The sequence below is a fragment of the Rhinoderma darwinii genome, chromosome 13 (genome assembly GCF_050947455.1).
Source record: "Rhinoderma darwinii isolate aRhiDar2 chromosome 13, aRhiDar2.hap1, whole genome shotgun sequence".
NCBI lineage: Eukaryota > Metazoa > Chordata > Amphibia > Anura > Rhinodermatidae > Rhinoderma > Rhinoderma darwinii.
In genome coordinates, this window is record NC_134699.1 from 63540336 (window position 1) to 63559647 (window position 19312).

The window sequence follows — 19312 nt, forward strand, 5'->3', positions numbered from 1 at the left end:
TAAAAAACAAATATATATAGATGTACTCAACTATGTCGTATGAAAATCGCCTCAGGGTAAAAATTGCCGCGGTTTTTCTTTCCAACCAATCGAAGGTCATGTGTCATATTTCAGCGTAGTTGAGGGAATGAGAGCAGCACTCTGATTGGTCGCTGTCAGAGGCGGGCTTCGTAGCGTCTCTTCTGTGGAGAACATTCCAGATATTTGTAAGGAGGGGAAGACGCAGGTGAGTTTTACCGAATGTGGATGAACTGAGGTGATTTTGGCCACTCCTTGGTAAATAATTTGGAGATTCGTCATGTTATTAATCCATGTTTATATGTAAAGGCTCCAGAGCAGTTCTGGTAATACATAATAATGGTCGCATGTGGCCCCCAGCCTCAGAGGGCCACACAAAACACTTCATAAAAGGGAAAAAAACACAGCATGCGAAGTATGAGTAAATAATGTCCAGTATTTTTGACTCCAGTTAACATTTCACATGTATAATGAAAAGTTCTACAACTTTCTAATATACTTTGTAACAATAACCTCTCTTCACTGTCTGTGCTTGCTGTCACTGAATGGGAACGATACTGGTCTTCATCCAGTGGCTGAACACCTAATGTGTCTCACAGCTCATGGTTTGTTACAGGTGCATCCAGTCCTCTGCATGCTATATAACCTGTACTCCAGGCTGATACGTTTTACTTGCACTGATACATTGTAACAAACTATGAGAGAGGTCTTGCACTTTGTTAAGCTAAGATTTGGAACGCAAAGGCTCGTTTTAGGTGGAGTTCCCCTTTAAGACTATGTTGACGCGAGTCGCAGCGACCGCGGTGTATACGACCCAGAACCTGCAGGCAAGACCGGCCGGATAATCGCTCCAAATGGTGTGTGGATTTTCGGACGGTTTAACTGCTGCGGTAAACGGCGTTCAGAAAAAAAAAAGGCCTATACTCACTTCTCCGAGTGTTGCGATTTTTTTTTTTCCGCAAACGCATAAAACGGCACAAAAATATATCCGCAGCAACTCCGCAACATAAATTGACACGCTGCAGAGTTAAAATCCGCACCGCAATTTATTAGGCCCTGTTCACACTGAGTTTTTTTGCCGTGGAAACCGTGGCAGAAAAACCGCCCGAAATCTCCTCCCTTTTTTTTGGGCGTTTCCGTCTCTGACCTCCCTTTGGCAGTAAAAGCGTTTTTCGCGGCGTCAATTAATGGCCGTGGACGAAAAACACCGCCGCAAACGTCGTGCAGGCAGGTCAAAATCTACCTCAAAATTCCGTCTGCCTGCTAAAAACGCAGTGTGAAAAGGGCCTTAATGCTTTTTTGTCACCGCAGAGCATAGACGACATTTCATTCACTTGCCGCTACTTTAATAAACGGCAGATTTTTCGCATGCAAATCCGGACGGAAAATCGGCAGCAAATTTGCTACATGTGAACATACCCCAAGAGTTGTCAGAGGCTTCTTTAAAAGGAACTAATCAATCATTTATGTCACGTTACGCCCGGCCCGAGTTTGTCAAATCTCATGATGTTTCCTATGTTGGCCACCAGAAGGAGCACTTCCGAGAATTACAGCAAGGTGAATAAGGGAAAGCAACCGGACTCTCAGCTGCCGTAAATGTGGGAAGGAATCTCAACCCCCCCCCTATTTTTGGCTACAAGCCAGGAAAAGGTGTCTTCAAATTGCTAAGCATTGTGCGGCTGCCTTTTTGGGAGAGCTTTTACAATATAGCTGGTAGAAGCTATAGGACACCAAATGGCTAAAAAAGATGAACGTCAAGAGGGAGACCCTGTGGTGAATGACTTTTCAGTTGACAGGTTCACACGGTGTGTATTTTCCGCAATTTTTTTGCGCATTTTACGTGCCAAAAACCGCATCAAAAAAACGCTTCATTATGCTTTTCATTTACATAATTGGTAAAGTGCGCTGTTAATACATACAACGCGCTTTTTTACACACTATTTACACAACACATGTTTTAAAAGCTAATGAAGTGTCGAGTCAATTCCTTTGCATGTAAAATGTGCTAAATGTTCCCTAATTATTCGCCAAAAAGGGCACACAAAATGTTAAAAAAAGCGTCCACGGAAACAATCACACAACCCCCTCCTCAACAGCACCTTGCACACAACCCCTCCCCCCACTATGGTGTGAGTCGTGCGTGGCACAGTTGCATGTTTGGGGTGTTTGGCTCTGACACACACATACACACACACACACACACACAGCTCTGCTACTCACAGCTCTGCTACACAGAGCTCTGCTACACACACACACACACACAGCTCTGCTACACACGCACTGCTACACACACACAGTTCTGTGTGTTCTGCCACACGCGCGCGCGGCTGCTCTGCTGCGTGCGCGGCAGCTCTGCTACACACGCACACGCTACAAATTAAATAGTCAATATAATATTAAATAAAAACAACATAAATTTATTTTTTTAAAATTTATTCATGACACCTTTCCTTTAAAGGGACACCGTTCTATTTTTTGCACTCTTATGTCTCATGGACACGACCGTGTTTAGTCCGTGATATACGGACCGAACACAGTTCAGGGAGCCGGAGTTCCCAGCATCAGAGTTATGTATGATGCCAGGAGTCCCTGCCACCCTGCTGGAATGCTGTCCTATACTGCTGGGAACTCTGGCTCCCTGAATTGTGTTCGGTCCTGGAAATGCGGCCGACATACGGTCCATATATCACAGACCAAACACAGTTGTGTGCATGAGGCCTTAGGCCGACTTCACACCTTTCGTAAATACTCTTTTCATTGCAGAAAATCGGCAGCATAATACAGTAGCAGCAAAGTGGATGAGATTTGAAGCAATGTCATCCACACGCTGCGTAAGTGATAAGCGGAGAAAACCCTCAGAAATTGACCTGCGGTGCGTTTTTTTGATCCGCAGCATGTCATTTGTACTTGCGTAATCGCAGCTAATCTGTTGCGGGTTTTCCTGATTGTATTTTATAAGAGGTAAAACCCGCTACAAATAGCAGATGTTGCGTTTTCTTGCAGCAGAAAAGCTGCGATTCCGCCTCCAAAAAACGCAAATCAGAAAAAAAAAAAAAACACCCAGAAATCTGTGCTTCTTCATGCAGGCCGCCCTCCTGGGATGACGTTTCATCCCATGTGCTTGCTGCAATTTATAAAACCTCATCCCAGGAGGCTGGTCTGCAGGATGGCAGAGGGTAAGCATGTGTTGGTTCATCTTTTTTGTTTTTTTACCGTGCAGTTTTCCGTAGCGGACATTCCGGACAAAACTGCACTACAATTTGGTGCAGTTTTTCGGCCGGAATTCCGTGCAGCCGCAAGGGCGGATACGCTTTGTGCTTTCACGCAGCGTATCCACCCTGTGTAAACGTAGCCTAAGGGTATGTTCACACGTCTTAACAAATTACGTCTGAAATTACGGAGCTGTTTTCAGGCGAAAACAGCTCCTGAATGTCAGACGTTTTTGTAACTACTCACGTTTTTTGCGGCGTCCCTTACGGACGTAATTGGAGCTGTTTTTCAATGGAGTCAATGAAAAACGGCTCCAAAAACGTCCAAAGAAGTGACATGCACTTCTTTGACGCGGGCCTTTTTACGTGCCGTCTTTTGACAGCGACGCGTAAAATTACACCTCGTCTGAACAGAACATCGTAAAACCCATTGCAAGCAATGGGCAGATGTTTGTAGGTGTATTGGAGCCGTCTTTTCAGGCGTAATTCGAGGAGTAAAACGCCAGAATTACGTCTGAAAATAGGTCGTGTGAACATACCCTTAGTGTGCACAGGAAACTAAAGTAAAAATAAATCTAAAATGTATGAAAAGTAGGGTATGCAAAAATTTTCAAAAGTGCAGGAGTTGTCCCTAACAACCAATCAGATTCTAGCATTTATTTTTACGGTGAAGGTTAGAATATGTTTGCAGTGCTCTGATTGGTTGCTTTGAAAGGGGGCGATACACATAAGGAAAGGGATTCACCTAGACTTTTTATAGTACTCAATAATTGATTTTAACTCTTGAGTGACAGCTGCTGATGGCGAGATTGCATGCAACTCAATATTCATTTGGACTTCAGCTGTAGCTCAATAGTTAAAAACAATTATGCAGTACTGCAGAAAGTCTAGGTGTAGCCCTGACCTAATAGTTATGTTTTCAAATACCCTTTTTAGGGTGTATTCACACTAAGGTTTGCCGCATTTTTTGCCTTGCGGCTGAAAACCGCATGCGTATTTGCTGCAATTTTGCAAATCGCACCGTGTATACACCCTTTAGAGAATTCAGCGTTAATATAGTGGAATGGAATAGTGTCTGGCGGACCAGGCACGTTCGTACATAACATGGACAACCCGTTTCAGTGCGCACTATGGTTTATTTCTCCTGCGGGGCTGCAGCAATGACGTTCACCACGTTCTGATGGGGTTTTCCTCAGATCACAGCAGAGTCCTGGAGGTATCAGCAGTCAGGGATGTAGTAGAGCCACCTGAGCATTTTTTTCAACTGCAAGGGTGCAGCAAAAGATACTCCTCTGTCCGTGCCGAAGGCCTACAGAGGGCCATGGCCATTGACGGGCCAGTTCCTTGGAGATCCTCCGGCGTTCACATGACTGCAACACTGTTTGGTGATGCGGCACGCTAGCGCCGCGGTCATGTAACATTGCGCCGCCTACGATGTTCCGCTGGAGCAGGCCTGGTCAGAAGAGCCCATGCCTTCATTGCTGGAGGACAGCATGAAAATGGGGACAGTCGACTATGGCACTCTCTACAGGGGGCCTGACTCCCCGTTGTTGTTTTCTGTGCTGCAGCAATGACGTGTCCCCTTATACCCACATCATCGTTGTAGCCATTCACTGGCCTCTGCAGTCTCGTGCCCTATAACACGGATGCCAGTGACTGGCGGCAGTGAGTAAACGGCACTGGAAGCAAAGAGCGGAGGGTAGCACCGGAGCGACTGCACTGGAACACGGGGATTTGTCATGTGAGCAATTGTTTTATGGCATTTTCCCCCTTTGCCAGATTTGTATAGAATTCTGGAAAACCCCTCACTACAAAAAAATTAGCAATGGCCCTGGTCTAAAGTCTACCTATCATCACAGGTTGTTTTTATCACAATAGTTTCTTTTAGCACTTTTTTTTTTTTTTCAATCGTGAATGCCTGTCCTCACCACTAGAGGGCAATCTTGCTATACATTGCTACCCTTGACCTGAAGAGTGTGTGATTGGCCACCTATTGGCAGCTACAGGTATCTGAGATTAGTATGGGAGTGATTGTGGCATTTAAACAGCTGCCATCCAAGAAAATTTATAGGGGACAATCATTCTGGTCAGTGCAGTTATTTTGCACTGTATGGCTCTTTATTGACCCATGTCCCTATAGTGAAATATATATATATCGTACTTCTGCTTGGACCTACATATGGCCAACCAGTGTTGCTTTGCAAACACCCTGCCTTGAAGAGAACTACACACATTTATATTAGGCAGTGGTGTAGTCAGAAGTCCTGGACCCTGATGTAAAAGTTTTACCTGTGTCCAGAATGTCACCACCAAGTATATGCAATGTCGTCGTACAACATGGTAATATGAACACATTTTATAAACGTGAACTAGTGGCAATGTGCCACTAGGTGACGCCATACTACAGTTGCAAAAACATTATAAAAACACGCCCTAGCACCCACATATCAGGGTTTATTTGTTAAAGTAATTTCAATAAATAAATATATTTCTCTTCTCCCTTATAAATCGCAAAAATTGTTTTGATCATCCCAAGAAGAAAATGATACAGCAGGTATAGGCAGTTCATTGCTCTTCCACTGGTGGAGGAGGGACTACAAGTCCCAGCATCAATGTTGGTGTGTTTGCTGGGAATCGGCCGCTAGGTGCAGTGGTGTAGTTCATACAGCTCCAAGCATTCACTGAATAATTCCTGCAAATGTGTTGATGGGGAGCAGGAGTGATTTTGTCATGTATCTGCTCATTCCGCAGTCTTCTTTACCCTCACCATGAGAACGTGATGCCCGCATTTTCTGTAGACTGTACCCAGGCTCCTGGCAGGAGGAAACTTCGAAGCTGGAAGAGGGAATTAGATGTTAAAAGTAGCTTGGTTTGGTGTCTGGGATGATTACAGTGCAGATTTTTTTAATATAATTCCTACTCGCTCAGACTGTATTCTTATGTAATTATTGAGGACTATCCTAGCACTTTGTATTTTTGTACACAGGCGGCAGTATTGTAGTTATATCCTTGTCCATAGGGGGCAGTGTTATACGCTCATGGCAGGTCACAGTCTGAGAGTTACAGGGTTACATATGTTACATTAAAACCTACCTGGACACATTAGTGTACACCCTCCGGCTGTCTTTGTCCAGCTGTAGACTCAATGTCCTGAGATCCAGGCTTCTCATTTGGATGCTAGATGCTTTTAGTCCATGAAGTTTGCACTGCAACCGACAAAACCATGACATCATCAGACCTGCTGCATGACATCATCAAGGGGCAAAAAACCTTCCATCCTAGAACTCAACTCACCAATGCAGCGTGCCCGGACAATGATTTCCCTGTCTCATCAATGTAGACAGTCAGACACACAAGATCTGTGAAAATAAAATGTGCATAATGAGATATATGTACATTTCTTTGTATGCCCCCTACTGGTCAAAGAGTAAATTGTTCTTACCATCAGTTTCATTACTTGGTATTGTTTTAATAATGGCCCCGGATGTTCTCATGACAAGGGATCCCTCCTTCTCTCTGTTACTGGCTAAAGCCTGAAGGAACAAAAAAATATATTTCAGCATTTTGTAGACGTCCCCAAAAATGTTTTGCATATTTTTTGTCTAATTTTTTGGGCACCTTTTGATAATGCACCTGTATCCCTGCACCCCGAGAATCCACCACAGTCTTCTTTCTGGTTAGCGTGTTCACTGAACAAAGAAAACTTTATTAACATAATACACAGACAAGATATTTAATATGACTGTAAGGTGTTTTTTTTTCTTTTTATGTTACTATTGAAGGCGTAACGTGTCAAGTCCATGCATACGTGTGTGTGTGTGTGTGTGTGTGTGTGTGTGTGTGTGTGTATATATATATATATATTTATATATATATATATATATATATATATATATATATATATATTTATTTGCCCTGCTTACTGGCGATGAGGGGGATCATAACTTTATTTAAGTATTTCATTGGGGGTTCTGGGGGAAAGGTGAAAAGTATGTATGAAAATGAAGGACCAATGCCTTGGCCTAAATTGCAAACAGGGCATCTAGATGTCAGTGCCCCTTAAGAAAACCAGTGCAATGGTGTCAGCAGCATGTTATCTGCCACCCTAAACTAGTGTTGGCCCTGGTACCAGGTCTTCATTTGTATGTATACTTTGACCCTTTTTCTGTGAAATGCATAAATGGATAACGTTTTGACCGACTCCTCATTGTCGCACGCACACACACACACACACACACGCATACACACACACACACGCATACACACACACACACACACACACACACACACACAAGGGGGAAAAAATCCTTTTTAGGAACCCTTTTAACTAGTCATTTATGCTTACATTTTGTAAATGCACAATCTTGCAGGTCAATCTTGAGCTCTGTTAGGAATACATCTTCCACTGGCTCTAGACTTAAATCCCTGAAATGGATCTGAAAGAGAGAAGAAAGTTCAATCAAATAACAACGTAACAACGCAGAGCAAATTATTCCATGCAAATATCCTTTAAGGGGTTTTCCCATTATAGACTTTTATGGCATATCGACTATTTCCGTATCACCCGTTTGCTTCTCAAATGGACAGTTACCTACGTGGGCAGCTATTTCTCCACCGGGAATAGGGTCCAGGTCCCCACTAATCAGACTCTTTATTTTATAACTAGTCGATATGAAATAAAACCATTGTGGGGAAATCCCTCTAATAGATTACAAAAGAAGTGTCTGATTCCACTGCAAATGATTTTTAATACTAAAGCCAGCCATAGACATACAGGTAATTTCACTGATGGGGCCAATATTAAGCTTTAATGTTTTATTTTATTTTTTAATTTGCTTCTTGAGGATGCATCACTAGACAAGGCTTTACCAGTTCTGTTCTTTGCCATTTGGGCAGTTATATAATATCTATATTCTTGTCATTTCTCAGAAGGGAGCGACAATGAGCTCAGAAGAATACTCCTCCCTAGATAAATATGAAATCTTTGATCCATCCTGAGGCATAAGAGGCACATCCAGAATATAAAAGGTATTTAGCTTTTTTTTTTTTCTTCTTCAATCTTTACTAGGAAACTCGTGTTTCCTGCTCTATATTGTGAAATTGCTAGATCTAGAACTTACCTTGACAGAGTAAATCTGAAAGAACACTGGTTGTAATCCAAAGCGTAAGTAGTAGGAGGCCACATCCAAGATGAAAGGGTCAGAATTGGAGTCTTTGGAGGGACACGGTGGCTGTGAAGAACATGTCGTTCATTAGTTGGGAGAAAAAACTGCAGGAATATCATATGAAAACGGAAGTTGTTAGAGGAGTTGTCCAAGATTCATCTGAATTTTGGAGAATTCTTTACTGTTCCCAAATGAGGTCTGTATTCCGAATATACTTGTCCTGAAAATGCTGCCCTTGTTTACAATGCCGGACAGTGAGGAGTAAACTGTTATGACCGTAACGGCCAATCGCGGTGCAGCACTGGGACTTTGAGTCTATAGCACATGCCCTGATTGGCCTCTGTGGTCCGGTAAAATCACAATGGATGACATGGCATTGTAAACAGACACTGGGACAGTAGGGTCCCATCTTCAAAATAGCAAGTATATTTGGTATATACTTATCTTCCTATTGCAGGGACAGTAAGGAGGTTTTCCAAGATTGGTATACCCCTAGAATTCATGAGACTGGATTCCGACAGCACAAATATCTGATAATATTAGTAGGTATTAGTACTTCTTATGTGGAGTAATTGAGTAATTTGTTTAACTGTACTCACTAGTATAACTCTCTTAGGGCATCATACTCATGTCATTAGTTTAATAGTTTGGTCATACTAAATTGGTTTCATCCAGCAGCTTGTCAGGTTTGATCTGACATATGACTACAAATATCTACTTACCATAAGTGCAAGCTTGGCAATTCTGTCATAGAGCGTGTTTATGTTTTTGTCATACCACGGATCTACCTGACCCAGGTATGTGCTGAGCTCACACGTGTCGCTCATGATGGCCGACTCCTAAGAAGCAACATAATATACTTAGGTCTTTGAAAAACATGGACTGTCGATCACTACAACATTGCACCAGAAACATAGCAAAGAACACGTCAGACCATGTTCACACCTGCAATTTTAGCTATGTATCATGTGCAACTTTTTATCCATTCATGTGATATAAGGGGTCGTCTGTTTTCTCCTCGTTACAATAGAATGAGACTCCTGCAAACAGAATTTGCGTTGGCATCAGGAAAGATTTTGGGGCTGTCATTTCCACTGTACAACAATTTCTAAAATGACTAGGATAGAATCTACAATTTTCATAGGGATAAAGGGGGAAACAGATTCTCTTTCACTTTTTTGGTTTCTTTTTTTATTTCCCATATATATGATTCAATATATGTCATTTTAGCATCGGTTTTAGGGCTTGTCCACACGTAGCGGAATTGCTGCGTATTTTTCGTCTGGAATTGCGGACGGTTAATTCGCAGCAGAATACAGTAGCAGCGAAGTGGACGGGAGTTAACAAATCTCGTCCACGTGCTGCGTAAAAACTCGGACCCTGAAATTGACTTGCGGTGCATATTTTTCGTACCGCAGCATGTCAATTCCTGCTGCGGACAGTGGACTGAATTGCAGCATTTTTCTGAGGAGATGTCGCCATCTCCCAACATTGAGAATAACACCGCAAAATCCGTAACATTTTCTGCAGTAAAGAAAACGCAGGAAATGGCGCGTTTTTTCCGTAGCGGAATGTCTACTACTTTTGATGGAATTGCTGCAGAATTTTTTTGCGCTAATTCTGTTACGTGTGGACAAGCCCTTATAGTAATTTTAAAGGGGTTGTCTCATCAATACATCCCGTGTTCATGTGTCTTTATTAGGGTATATGGACATCCTAGAGAGGGGACCCTACTCTCTGAACGGCAAAGCAGAGCCACTCTATGAAGGCAGCTTCACTTCTTGCAGACTAGAGACATCCATGTATTCTGGCACTGCAGGGGGAGCCAGGAATGTTCTAAGAGGGGTCATCCTTTCCCCCCACTCCTCTTGGCTTCATAGAAAGTGCCTAGGGGGGGGGGCGACATTGAGTAAAGGAGAAAGTTCCTCCCAGGGTCAATGCATTATGAAATATACTCTGTTGTAAGGAACGATGGGAGTGTCATGCAGAATCAAAATAAGCGGATTTAGCTAAACATCATTTTTTAAAATGATCACATAACTTTGTAATGTTTATTGTACCATCGATAGTGATAATTGTGAATGGAGTTGTGCTTTAATATTGAATGGACCTTTAATACTCCTAACTTGCAGTGCTCAGATTTGGTAGCATACACAGGAGTCATGCAGTCTTTAGCATTCATCATGAATTGATTTAGAACTAACTTTTACCGTCTCCGCTGAGGTATCGGTCCGTTCCCCTTGGATAGGGATACAATAAAATTGAAGATTGGCTTTCAAGGTCCGGTGAGGCCTCCGGGCTTCTCTCTTCCTGGAAGAAAATCATTATTGTTCACTTGGTTAATTTTTTTCCCCCCCCAACAGATTGTCTGGACTACTTCAGTAAAAATTGTAATGTAGATGCTTAACATTTTCACTGCCAAGGACAAATGTAATACGTCATGACTTTAATTGCTTGACATGACTAGAATATTCGGGCTTGAGCTTAGATACCAGGATCAAAGCCTTACGTGCGATATTGGGGGCGCTGCACTCGTTTGAAGTCGGGAGCAGGAAGAAAATGTTTACTTCCAGGTGCTGTGTGTGTGTAAAGGGAGAGGTGAGGGGGCTGCAAGAGAGAGCAGGAAGAATGATCACAGCCCGTTAGGGTCAGTTCAGCCCGCTTCAGAATCCTCGCCAAAAAAATGGTTCAAATGGTTTTCTTTCCTGGGCGGCTTTTGGCCACACGCAGAAAAAAACCCCGGCATGCTCTTTCTTCGAGCGGTTTCTGCCTCTGACGTCTTACCTGCAAACGCTGATGCTGCTGCAGAATCAACTGTAGCCTCTGGTGCCGATGTGGCCGTCACGATGCAGGACCTGTGAGTGACGTCACAGATCTGCACTGTCACAAGCTGGGCGTTCTGAAGAGAAGAGGATGTTACTTCTCTTCACAGCGCCCAGCTAGTAAAAGTATTAAAAACGCCCCGATGTACGCACCTAATACACGCCCACTTGGACTTTTACTTTTAAACACACCCACTTGGACTTTTGCAAGCCTCATTTGCATAATTACAAAAATGGTCATAACTTGGCCAAAAATGCTCGTTTTTTTAAAATAAAAACGTTACTGTAATCTACATTGCAGCGCCTATCTGATGCAATAGCAGATAGGGGTTGCAAAATCTGGTGACAGAGCCTCTTTAAGTTCTGGTGATTATGTGAAGATTTGTGCGTGTAGACAGTGACATAAGGGATATGTATGAACTTCCTATTCTGAACTTTTAATTTTTGGGAAGTGTTTGTCTCATGCTTTACTTGGGTCAGACTTTTAGCCACAAACATGAATTTTTATGCATTTTTTTTTTTTTTTTACAAAATGTTATGTTTTGATGCAAAACTTTACGAAGATGCCCATGATTGCAATGTGCCAGGTGTCTACTTTCCAAAAATATACAGGCATGGGGTACGATATGATTTTTATTTTTGTTAAATTTTGATTGACATACACCAATAAAGCCTGTATTATACAATTCTGAAAAGTGTCCCAGACACAAAGGGTAAAAGGTAAATCGAAAAATAATCATAACAGAAATTCAGCGCAATAAATTGACGTCATCTTGCGAATTTCGGATTTATCAATTATTTTCTCTCCTCAGTCTAAACTCTTATCTGCATCTTCAGGATGCTGATACAGTTAAATCCAATGGTAGAGCAGGGGGTCCCTGCTCTACCATTCACTATGTATCGCTGGCCACGAGGCAGTGATGTCATCACGCCTGTCTTCGCCGAGCTGCACAGACCAGAGGAGCAGAGGGATCTCCTCAACTCATCATTGCAACGGGATTAGGTGAGTATGTATGTTGTTATTTATTTTTTATCAGGCACTATTGGGGACAGCTGTGGGGGCATTATACAGCGTGGGGGCAGCTATGGGGGACTTTATACTGTGTGAGGTGCAGCTTTTGGGGGTATTCTGTGTGAGGGCAGCTATAGGGGCATTATACTGCGTGGAAGTCTGTTATGGGGGCATTATACTATGTAGAGGCAGCTATGTGGGCATTATACTGTAGGGAGGGCAGTTATGGGAGCATTATATGGTGTGGAGGACAGTTATGGGGGCAATATACTGACTGGTGACTGCTTTGGAGGGCATTATACATGTTTGGAGACAGCTATGGGGCTTTATGCTGTGTTTGGAGCACTAAGGGGGCAATATACTGTTTGGGGGCAGTGTCGGGGTATATTATATACAGTAGTATACAGCAGGCTCAGGATAGATATAATTCAATGGCGTAACATGCATATAAAGGGTGTGGTATGAAAAAAAGTGTATGTGTGTGTGGTCTATAGAATCATTCATTAATCGTAATCGAGGTTACATGTTCAATTAATTGTGTTTTTAATTGCCCAGTCCTAGTAAACGGTACCTGTTACCAGGATCGACCCTTTTACATAGCTGCTCACCAAAAAAATCCCAGGTAGCCTATGCGCCTAGAAGTTTACTACTGCCACGTAACTTTATCAATTGCTTTCTGTCTTTAGACCTTTGTGTTGTGTGACCTCTAAGAAAATAATTGGTCTCCAGAAGAACCTTAACTTGGCCCTTAAGCTTGTAGGATTTTTCAGCCCACATGGCACACTTCCTTGCCGTCCTGAAGTTAAAAAACCATGCGTGCATGTTTGCCCACTAGTTTATCTTTGAAAGGGCATCACAGAGAAGCCTTACTGTAAGAATATTGTGTCCTGGTGTCAAAACCCATTTAAAGACCCCACAAGGGGGTAAAGTCAGACTCTGATCATAAATGGTTTCATGGAGGCTTCAATACCTGAAAGAGTAATATGCTTTAGCCAATCTTCCCAAAGCTCTGTCGTCTCCCAGGATCACCACTCGAGCAGTAGGCAGCTTATCTGGACCAGTCGGGACCTCTGTACTTTGCCCTGAGAGCCTCTGTAGTGTCGCTGCCCGGCTTCCCTTGGGTGCCTTGGTGAGGTTTTGAAGAAGAACCACAGAGTCCACGTCTGCACCTTTCTTCTTAATGCAAGGTTTTCTATATAACTTGGCGCATTCTTTCTCTTCCGTCCCAGGCAAGTCTCTCTCTATCCCACTGTCATTAGACCACACAGAGATGCGGTGTTGCTCGTTTCCTTCTGGGTCTAAGGAGAGTTCTGGCTTTGTGACGTATTCTGTCTCTGCATCTGTGGTTTGGGTCTCCCTCATGAACAGCATCAGCTCTTTCCCTGTTTCATTGTAAAAAAAATAATTGCTCCGCTTGAAATTTATATTTCTATATAGCAAATGGGCACACAACCATCATTCAGACCATTAGTAAAGACTAATCTCAATGCCAGCATAGTACCAATGGGTCAACTATTTGTTGGTTTGACCAAGTTGGCCTTTTCTAGCCGATATTTCAGACTATTGACTATTATGAAAATGGTATAAACGCGTTGACCAATGTCTTTTGGCCTCAGATGTTGAGATGGTAGTAGGAAGCCACGATGTCGCTGTCACATGTGTAGGCGTCGTGGTTGGTAATTGTGGCGGCAATGTGGCTCGCTCTTCTGGGGACGCTATATCTGGCATTTATGAAGGCGATATGACTGGCACTGCTGTTGGGCCTCCGCACTCTATCTAGCATTACTCATGGGGCAGTGTGGTTGTAGATGTCATAGGTAGATTTTATAAGGTAAGTTATAATGCATATGTGTTTTGTAGATTAGACAGAAATAATTCCATTACATAATTGATCGTCGTCCGTCCAGAGATGAACACTGAATTGTGGGCTGGGCAGCGGGATTCTCTGAAGTTTTGACATTTCTGATTCTAAAAGAAAATGCAAATATAGTGAAGACACGGAAATGGCTTTCGATTTTCTCTCATGCTTTAGAAAAATGATAGCTGTAATGTCTGCTATACCAACTACTATGGTCAACTTCAAAGCATAGGGAAATAAGCTGAACCGGTAGACTTTCTAAACAAAAGAAACATTGTTGGTGTAAAAAAACAAAAAAAGGCATAAAACATAAGAAACTGGGCAACAGAATGAAAAGAAAAGCCTTTAAAAGTTTACTTAGAAAATATAATACCCACAGAGCCCCAGTCGTTTGTCTAAAATGTCCCATGAGGTCCGTCGAATACCCATGTATGTCCAAACCGTACCGTCTTGAGATGAGGTGACTTTCTTATAGATCTCCCGCAACCGCTCGCCGTGCCTCTGCCTGGTGCCTGCATTATCCTGCTCGCCGCGCTCCACCACGGATAGAACTTCTTGAAACCAAAGTTCCACCTCTTCAGCAGATTTATCCTGGAGAAAAATACCAAAATGAACTCATTTGGCTGAAAGGAACCATAAATGACTAATCTTGAAGTAGAAAATCAGACCAGCAAAAAAAAAGCAAAAATTCGGTCGAACCACTTTCAAGACCATTGTGATGCCAGATTAGACAACTCTCCGAACCATTGGATATTTTTAATGTGCAATGAAAAGCAAACCAAATCTGGGCCAGGACCTTCTCAAAATGATTCTGCAGGTCATTGCTAGTCCTTCAAAATTAGATGTTGTTTGTGACCCATTTTTGGCCCAGTATCAGTTGTTTTCTGTTCTAACAACTCCATCCAAAAGAATGTTTCTAGGATCGGTGTTCTTACTAATTTCATCCTTTCCCTCTTACCTTGAGCACCTGTTGTAGCAGTGGTATGTCACAGTCTTTGCCAAGTGAAGCCTGAATACAGTTGGTAATGACGTATGTCATGCAGGACACGGGCGAGTGAGACATCTGACAGGCCTGAGTCTCGCGGAGAAGTGTATTACATACAGCCTCAGAAACAAACGATGGATCCAAAAACAGTAGCACCCTGCAAGGAACATAATTCTTCAGTATTAGGTTATGTTCACACGGGGTATTTTGCAGAGTTTTTTGACGCGGAAACCGCGTCGCAAAAACGGCCCGAGAACGCCTCCCATTGATTTCAATGGGAGGCGTCGGCGTATTTTTCCCGCGAGCAGTAAAACTGCCTCGTGGGAAAAAGAAGCAACATGCCCTATCTTCGGGCGCTTCCGCCTCTGACCTCCCATTGACAGAGAGAGCGTATTTCGCGCTGTTTTATGCCCGCGGCGCTCAATGGCCGCGGGTGAAAAACGGCGCGAAAATCGGCGTGCTGGGAGAGGAATATCTGCCTCAAACTTCCAAACGGAATTTGAGGCAGACATTCCTCCTGCAAAATACTCCGTGTGAACATAGCCTAAACACTCCTCATAACTTATCCTTCCTTTTAAAGTACCTCAGAAGTCTAAAAATGACTCATTACTTTATTATAGGGTTTACTTATTGCAATAATGGGAGGGAAATACCTAGGGCTGGGCAATTATGACCTAAATCAAAATCACGATTAATTGAACGTGTAACCTCGATTATGGTTATTGACCGATTTATTTAGACCACCCCCCTATTTGCATGCTACGCCATTGAATTAATATTTATCCCCTGAGCCTGCTGTATATAGTGCTGTATACTGTCCCCATAGTGTTCCCCACACGGTATAATGTTCCCATAGCTGCCTTCACGCAGCCCTAGTAGTGCCCGATAAAAATAATAATATACCTACTCTCCAAACCCCGTTCCAATGACGAGTGCAGGGGATGTCTCTGCTCCTCTGGTCTATGCAGACAGGCGCGATGACGTCACTGCCTCGCGTCCAGCGATACATAGTGAATGGTGGAGCAGGGACATTACGGCTTCCTGCTCTACCATTGCATTCAACTGTATCTGCGTCCTAAAGATGCAGATACAGTTTAAACCGGGAGAAATTAATTGTTTAAAACCAAAATTTGCAAGATGTCGATTTAGATTATATTTCGATTAATTGCCCAGCCCTAGAAATACCCGATTAGTTTGGGGTGGGGGGATGTTTAAACGTGTTTTTTTTTTTTTTAATTCTATTTTTTTGTTATCTCTCGGTAATAATTCTGATCACTTCCAGCAAATTAAAGAGGCTCTGTCACCAGATTTTGCAACCCCTATCTGCTATTGCAGCAGATCGGCGCTGCAATGTAGATTACAGTAACGTTTTTATTTTAAAAAAACGAGCATTTTTGGCCAAGTTATGACCATTTTTGTAGTTATGCAAATGAGGCTTGCAAAAGTCCAAGTGGGCGTGTTTAAAAGTAAAAGTACAACTGGGCGTGTATTATGTGCGTACATCGGGGCGTGTTTACTAGCTGGGCGTTCTGACGAGAAGTATCATCCACTTCTCTTCAGAACGCCCAGCTTCTGACAGTGCAGACACAGCCGTGTTCTCGAGAGATCACGCTGTGTCGTCACTTCCCCAGGTCCTGCATCGTGTCAGACGAGCGAGGACACATCGGCACCAGAGGCTACAGTTGATTCTGCAGCAGCATCAGCGTTTGCAGGTAAGTAGCTACATCGACTTACCTGAAAATGCTGATGCTGCTGCAGAATCATCTGTAGCCTCTGGTGCGGATGTGTCCTCGCTCGTCTGACACGATGCAGGACCTGGGGAAGTGACGACACAGCGTGATCTCTGGAGAACACGGCTGTGTCTGCACACCCAGAAGCTGGGCGTTGTGAAGAGAAGTGGATGATACTTCTCGTCAGAACGCCCAGCTAGTAAAAGTAGTAAAAACGCCCCGATGTACGCACATAATACACGCCCACTTGGACTTTTACTTTTAAACACGCCCACTTGGACTTTTGCAAGCCTCATTTGCATAACTACAAAAATGGTCATAACTTGGCCAAAAATGCTCGTTTTTTAAAAATAAAAACGTTACTGTAATCTACATTGCAGCGCCGATCTGCTGCAATAGCAGATAGGGGTTGCAAAATCTGGTGACAGAGCCTCTTTAAGCTGTTATGTTGCTTGTTTCCGTTCCATTGTGAATTCACAGACTTTTTCAGCCCATGAGATGGCGTGAGATCATGAAAACTTTAACTAGCCTCGCTAAAAGGATGCCGACAGCGTTTTGAGCATCTTAAGGGGGGGGGGGGGGGTGATAAATGAGATGACCTTTGGCTAGGGGTTGCTCTACTTACATATAGGGTGTATCATAATTTTCTAATGCGCTTTCTGGTAAGCCTGTATGACACAGGCAACTTACTTGTCTTGGTGATGAGTGACATCCCTCTTCAGGTTTTGCTCCAGAACAACCATCTTTTGATATGAAAAACCTAAAAGACCATATAAACTATTATTTACTATGTGCAATGAATACACATTAGTATGCTTAGCAGTTGCAGTATCTGCTTAGTAATATGCCTAGTAGTGATAATGCTGTTCAGTAATGAGCCCAGTAGTAATAGAAATGCCATGTAATATTCTCAGTAGTAAACATAGTAATGTCTGGTAACATGCCCTTTTGGTAACTAACAATAATGTTCATTATCATGCTCATTACTAGCTTTAATGTTAGGCCTTGTGCACACGGCGCTAAAAAAAAAAGGACGTGTAAACATGACAAAAACACTAGCGTTTTTGCAAACCTTTTTAAAGTGCAGGCGTTTTTGCCGCATTTTCGGTGCGTAATTAGGGCTTCCATTGACTATGGGAATTAGGTGGGTTTTACATGCCGAGAATTGACCTGACGCTGTTTTTTTTTTTACACGACGCGTTTTTAATCACGCGAGCTTAAAAGAAATGCGTCGTATGCGCTACAATGCGTTTTTCCACGTCAATGGGAAGCTTAAAGCATGCTTTTCTGAGGCGTTTTTTTCGTCATGAAAAACGCAGGGAATACACGCCGTGTGAACTCTTTTCTCTTCCTTATACCACCGCTTGGTTGGCATAGCTATCGCTTGTTTTTTTTGTGCCAAAATTTTGCGCCAATCGTGTGCCACATATAAGCCACTCCCTTCCGGTAGAATACATCCTCTTTTATTCTGTCATGCCCCCTTTTCGAGCGAGGCGCAAGCAGTTTCTAAAAAAAGTTTAATAAATGTGGTGCACAGCATTGAATAGTAAATCTGCCCCAATATCTGCTGGTATGCGGATCTATAGCGCAGCAATGGTATTATATGTACCTGGAACTTTCTTTTCAGTCTTTAGTCTTTGTGCATAGTCCAGACCAATCGTACAATATGGTTTGGGGAGAGTCAGTATCCTTTTGCAGAAGACATAAACTCGTTCATACATTTCATCAGAGATATATGCAGCCTGAAATGTAATTTAAAGGGAATGAAAAGGGTATTTTTTTTTTTATGCCCTAGGATTATGTGGTTTTAAATAGTACATGTAGCTTAGTGGTAGTTGTATTCATAGTCAGTGTACAGTACCTTTGTGATGGCGTACATTAGAGTGTGCAGTAAAGGGATTATATAGTGCAGGTTGTCTTTTAGTTCTGCCTAGAATGAGAATACAAAAATTGTGACTTGCACTGAAATTATACTGCGTATCTGATTTATTTTGTTTTTGTTCACTGTAAAATTTGGCATAAAAGAAAAGTATACATTTTCTATGTTCATTTGTATCTTCAAGGCAAATGTGTGTTTGGTGCAACTTTTGTAATTTACTTTTTATGAAATAATTTTGTCTTTTTAAGATACAGCTGCTTTGTATCCTGTATACAGAGCAGCTGTATTGTGTGCTGAGACCTGAGTCCCTCAGGTCAGCGGGACTGACTGCTCCAGTGTCTAAGTTCTCAACTTAGACGTGATCGATAAGCGTTGAATCTTGAGTGCCAGAGACACGCAGGACCCGCTGTCACTGAACCGCTCAGTGCCACTGACCTAAAGGATTCAATTTTCAGTGCACAATACAACTGCTGTGTATCCGGGAGACAAGGCAGCTGTATCTGAAAAAGTCATAATCATTTATAATAAAAAGTCATTAAAAAGTTGCACCAAACACAATGATACACCTTTTTTATTCAAGATAATAATCCTTTTCAAAGGGGTGCATAGCCTTTAATGTAATCATTTTACTTCC

At 42.6% G+C, this 19312-nt stretch overlaps 2 protein-coding genes across 5 annotated transcripts in view; one reads left to right on the forward strand and one right to left on the reverse strand.

Annotated features, from left to right (window-relative positions):
• NTN1 (netrin 1) overlaps window positions 1-19312 on the forward strand; it is a 250838-nt gene that overhangs the window by 405 nt on the left and 231121 nt on the right. For 3 of the 4 annotated variants that reach the window (XM_075846787.1, XM_075846782.1, XM_075846784.1), the window contains exon 2: window positions 8157-8255. The gene's annotated coding sequence lies outside the window, so the exon portion shown is untranslated. Of the gene's footprint in view, window positions 1-145; window positions 227-8156; window positions 8256-19312 lie in introns of those variants that run through there. The other variant, XM_075846783.1, reaches the window with a different exon arrangement.
• PIK3R6 (phosphoinositide-3-kinase regulatory subunit 6) overlaps window positions 5727-19312 on the reverse strand; it is a 29740-nt gene continuing 16154 nt past the window's right edge. Inside the window, exons 5-20 of the mRNA XM_075846779.1 lie at window positions 18661-18729; window positions 18409-18541; window positions 17490-17559; window positions 15043-15226; window positions 14531-14675; window positions 14111-14194; window positions 13197-13608; window positions 10603-10702; window positions 9115-9231; window positions 8348-8458; window positions 7573-7663; window positions 6846-6916; window positions 6670-6760; window positions 6522-6586; window positions 6321-6433; window positions 5727-6062 (exon numbers count right to left, since the gene is read on the reverse strand). Coding sequence (XP_075702894.1) covers window positions 5906-6062; window positions 6321-6433; window positions 6522-6586; window positions 6670-6760; window positions 6846-6916; window positions 7573-7663; window positions 8348-8458; window positions 9115-9231; window positions 10603-10702; window positions 13197-13608; window positions 14111-14194; window positions 14531-14675; window positions 15043-15226; window positions 17490-17559; window positions 18409-18541; window positions 18661-18729 — 2013 coding nt within the window. The 3' untranslated portion in view covers window positions 5727-5905. The remainder of the gene's footprint in view (window positions 6063-6320; window positions 6434-6521; window positions 6587-6669; window positions 6761-6845; window positions 6917-7572; window positions 7664-8347; window positions 8459-9114; window positions 9232-10602; window positions 10703-13196; window positions 13609-14110; window positions 14195-14530; window positions 14676-15042; window positions 15227-17489; window positions 17560-18408; window positions 18542-18660; window positions 18730-19312) is intronic.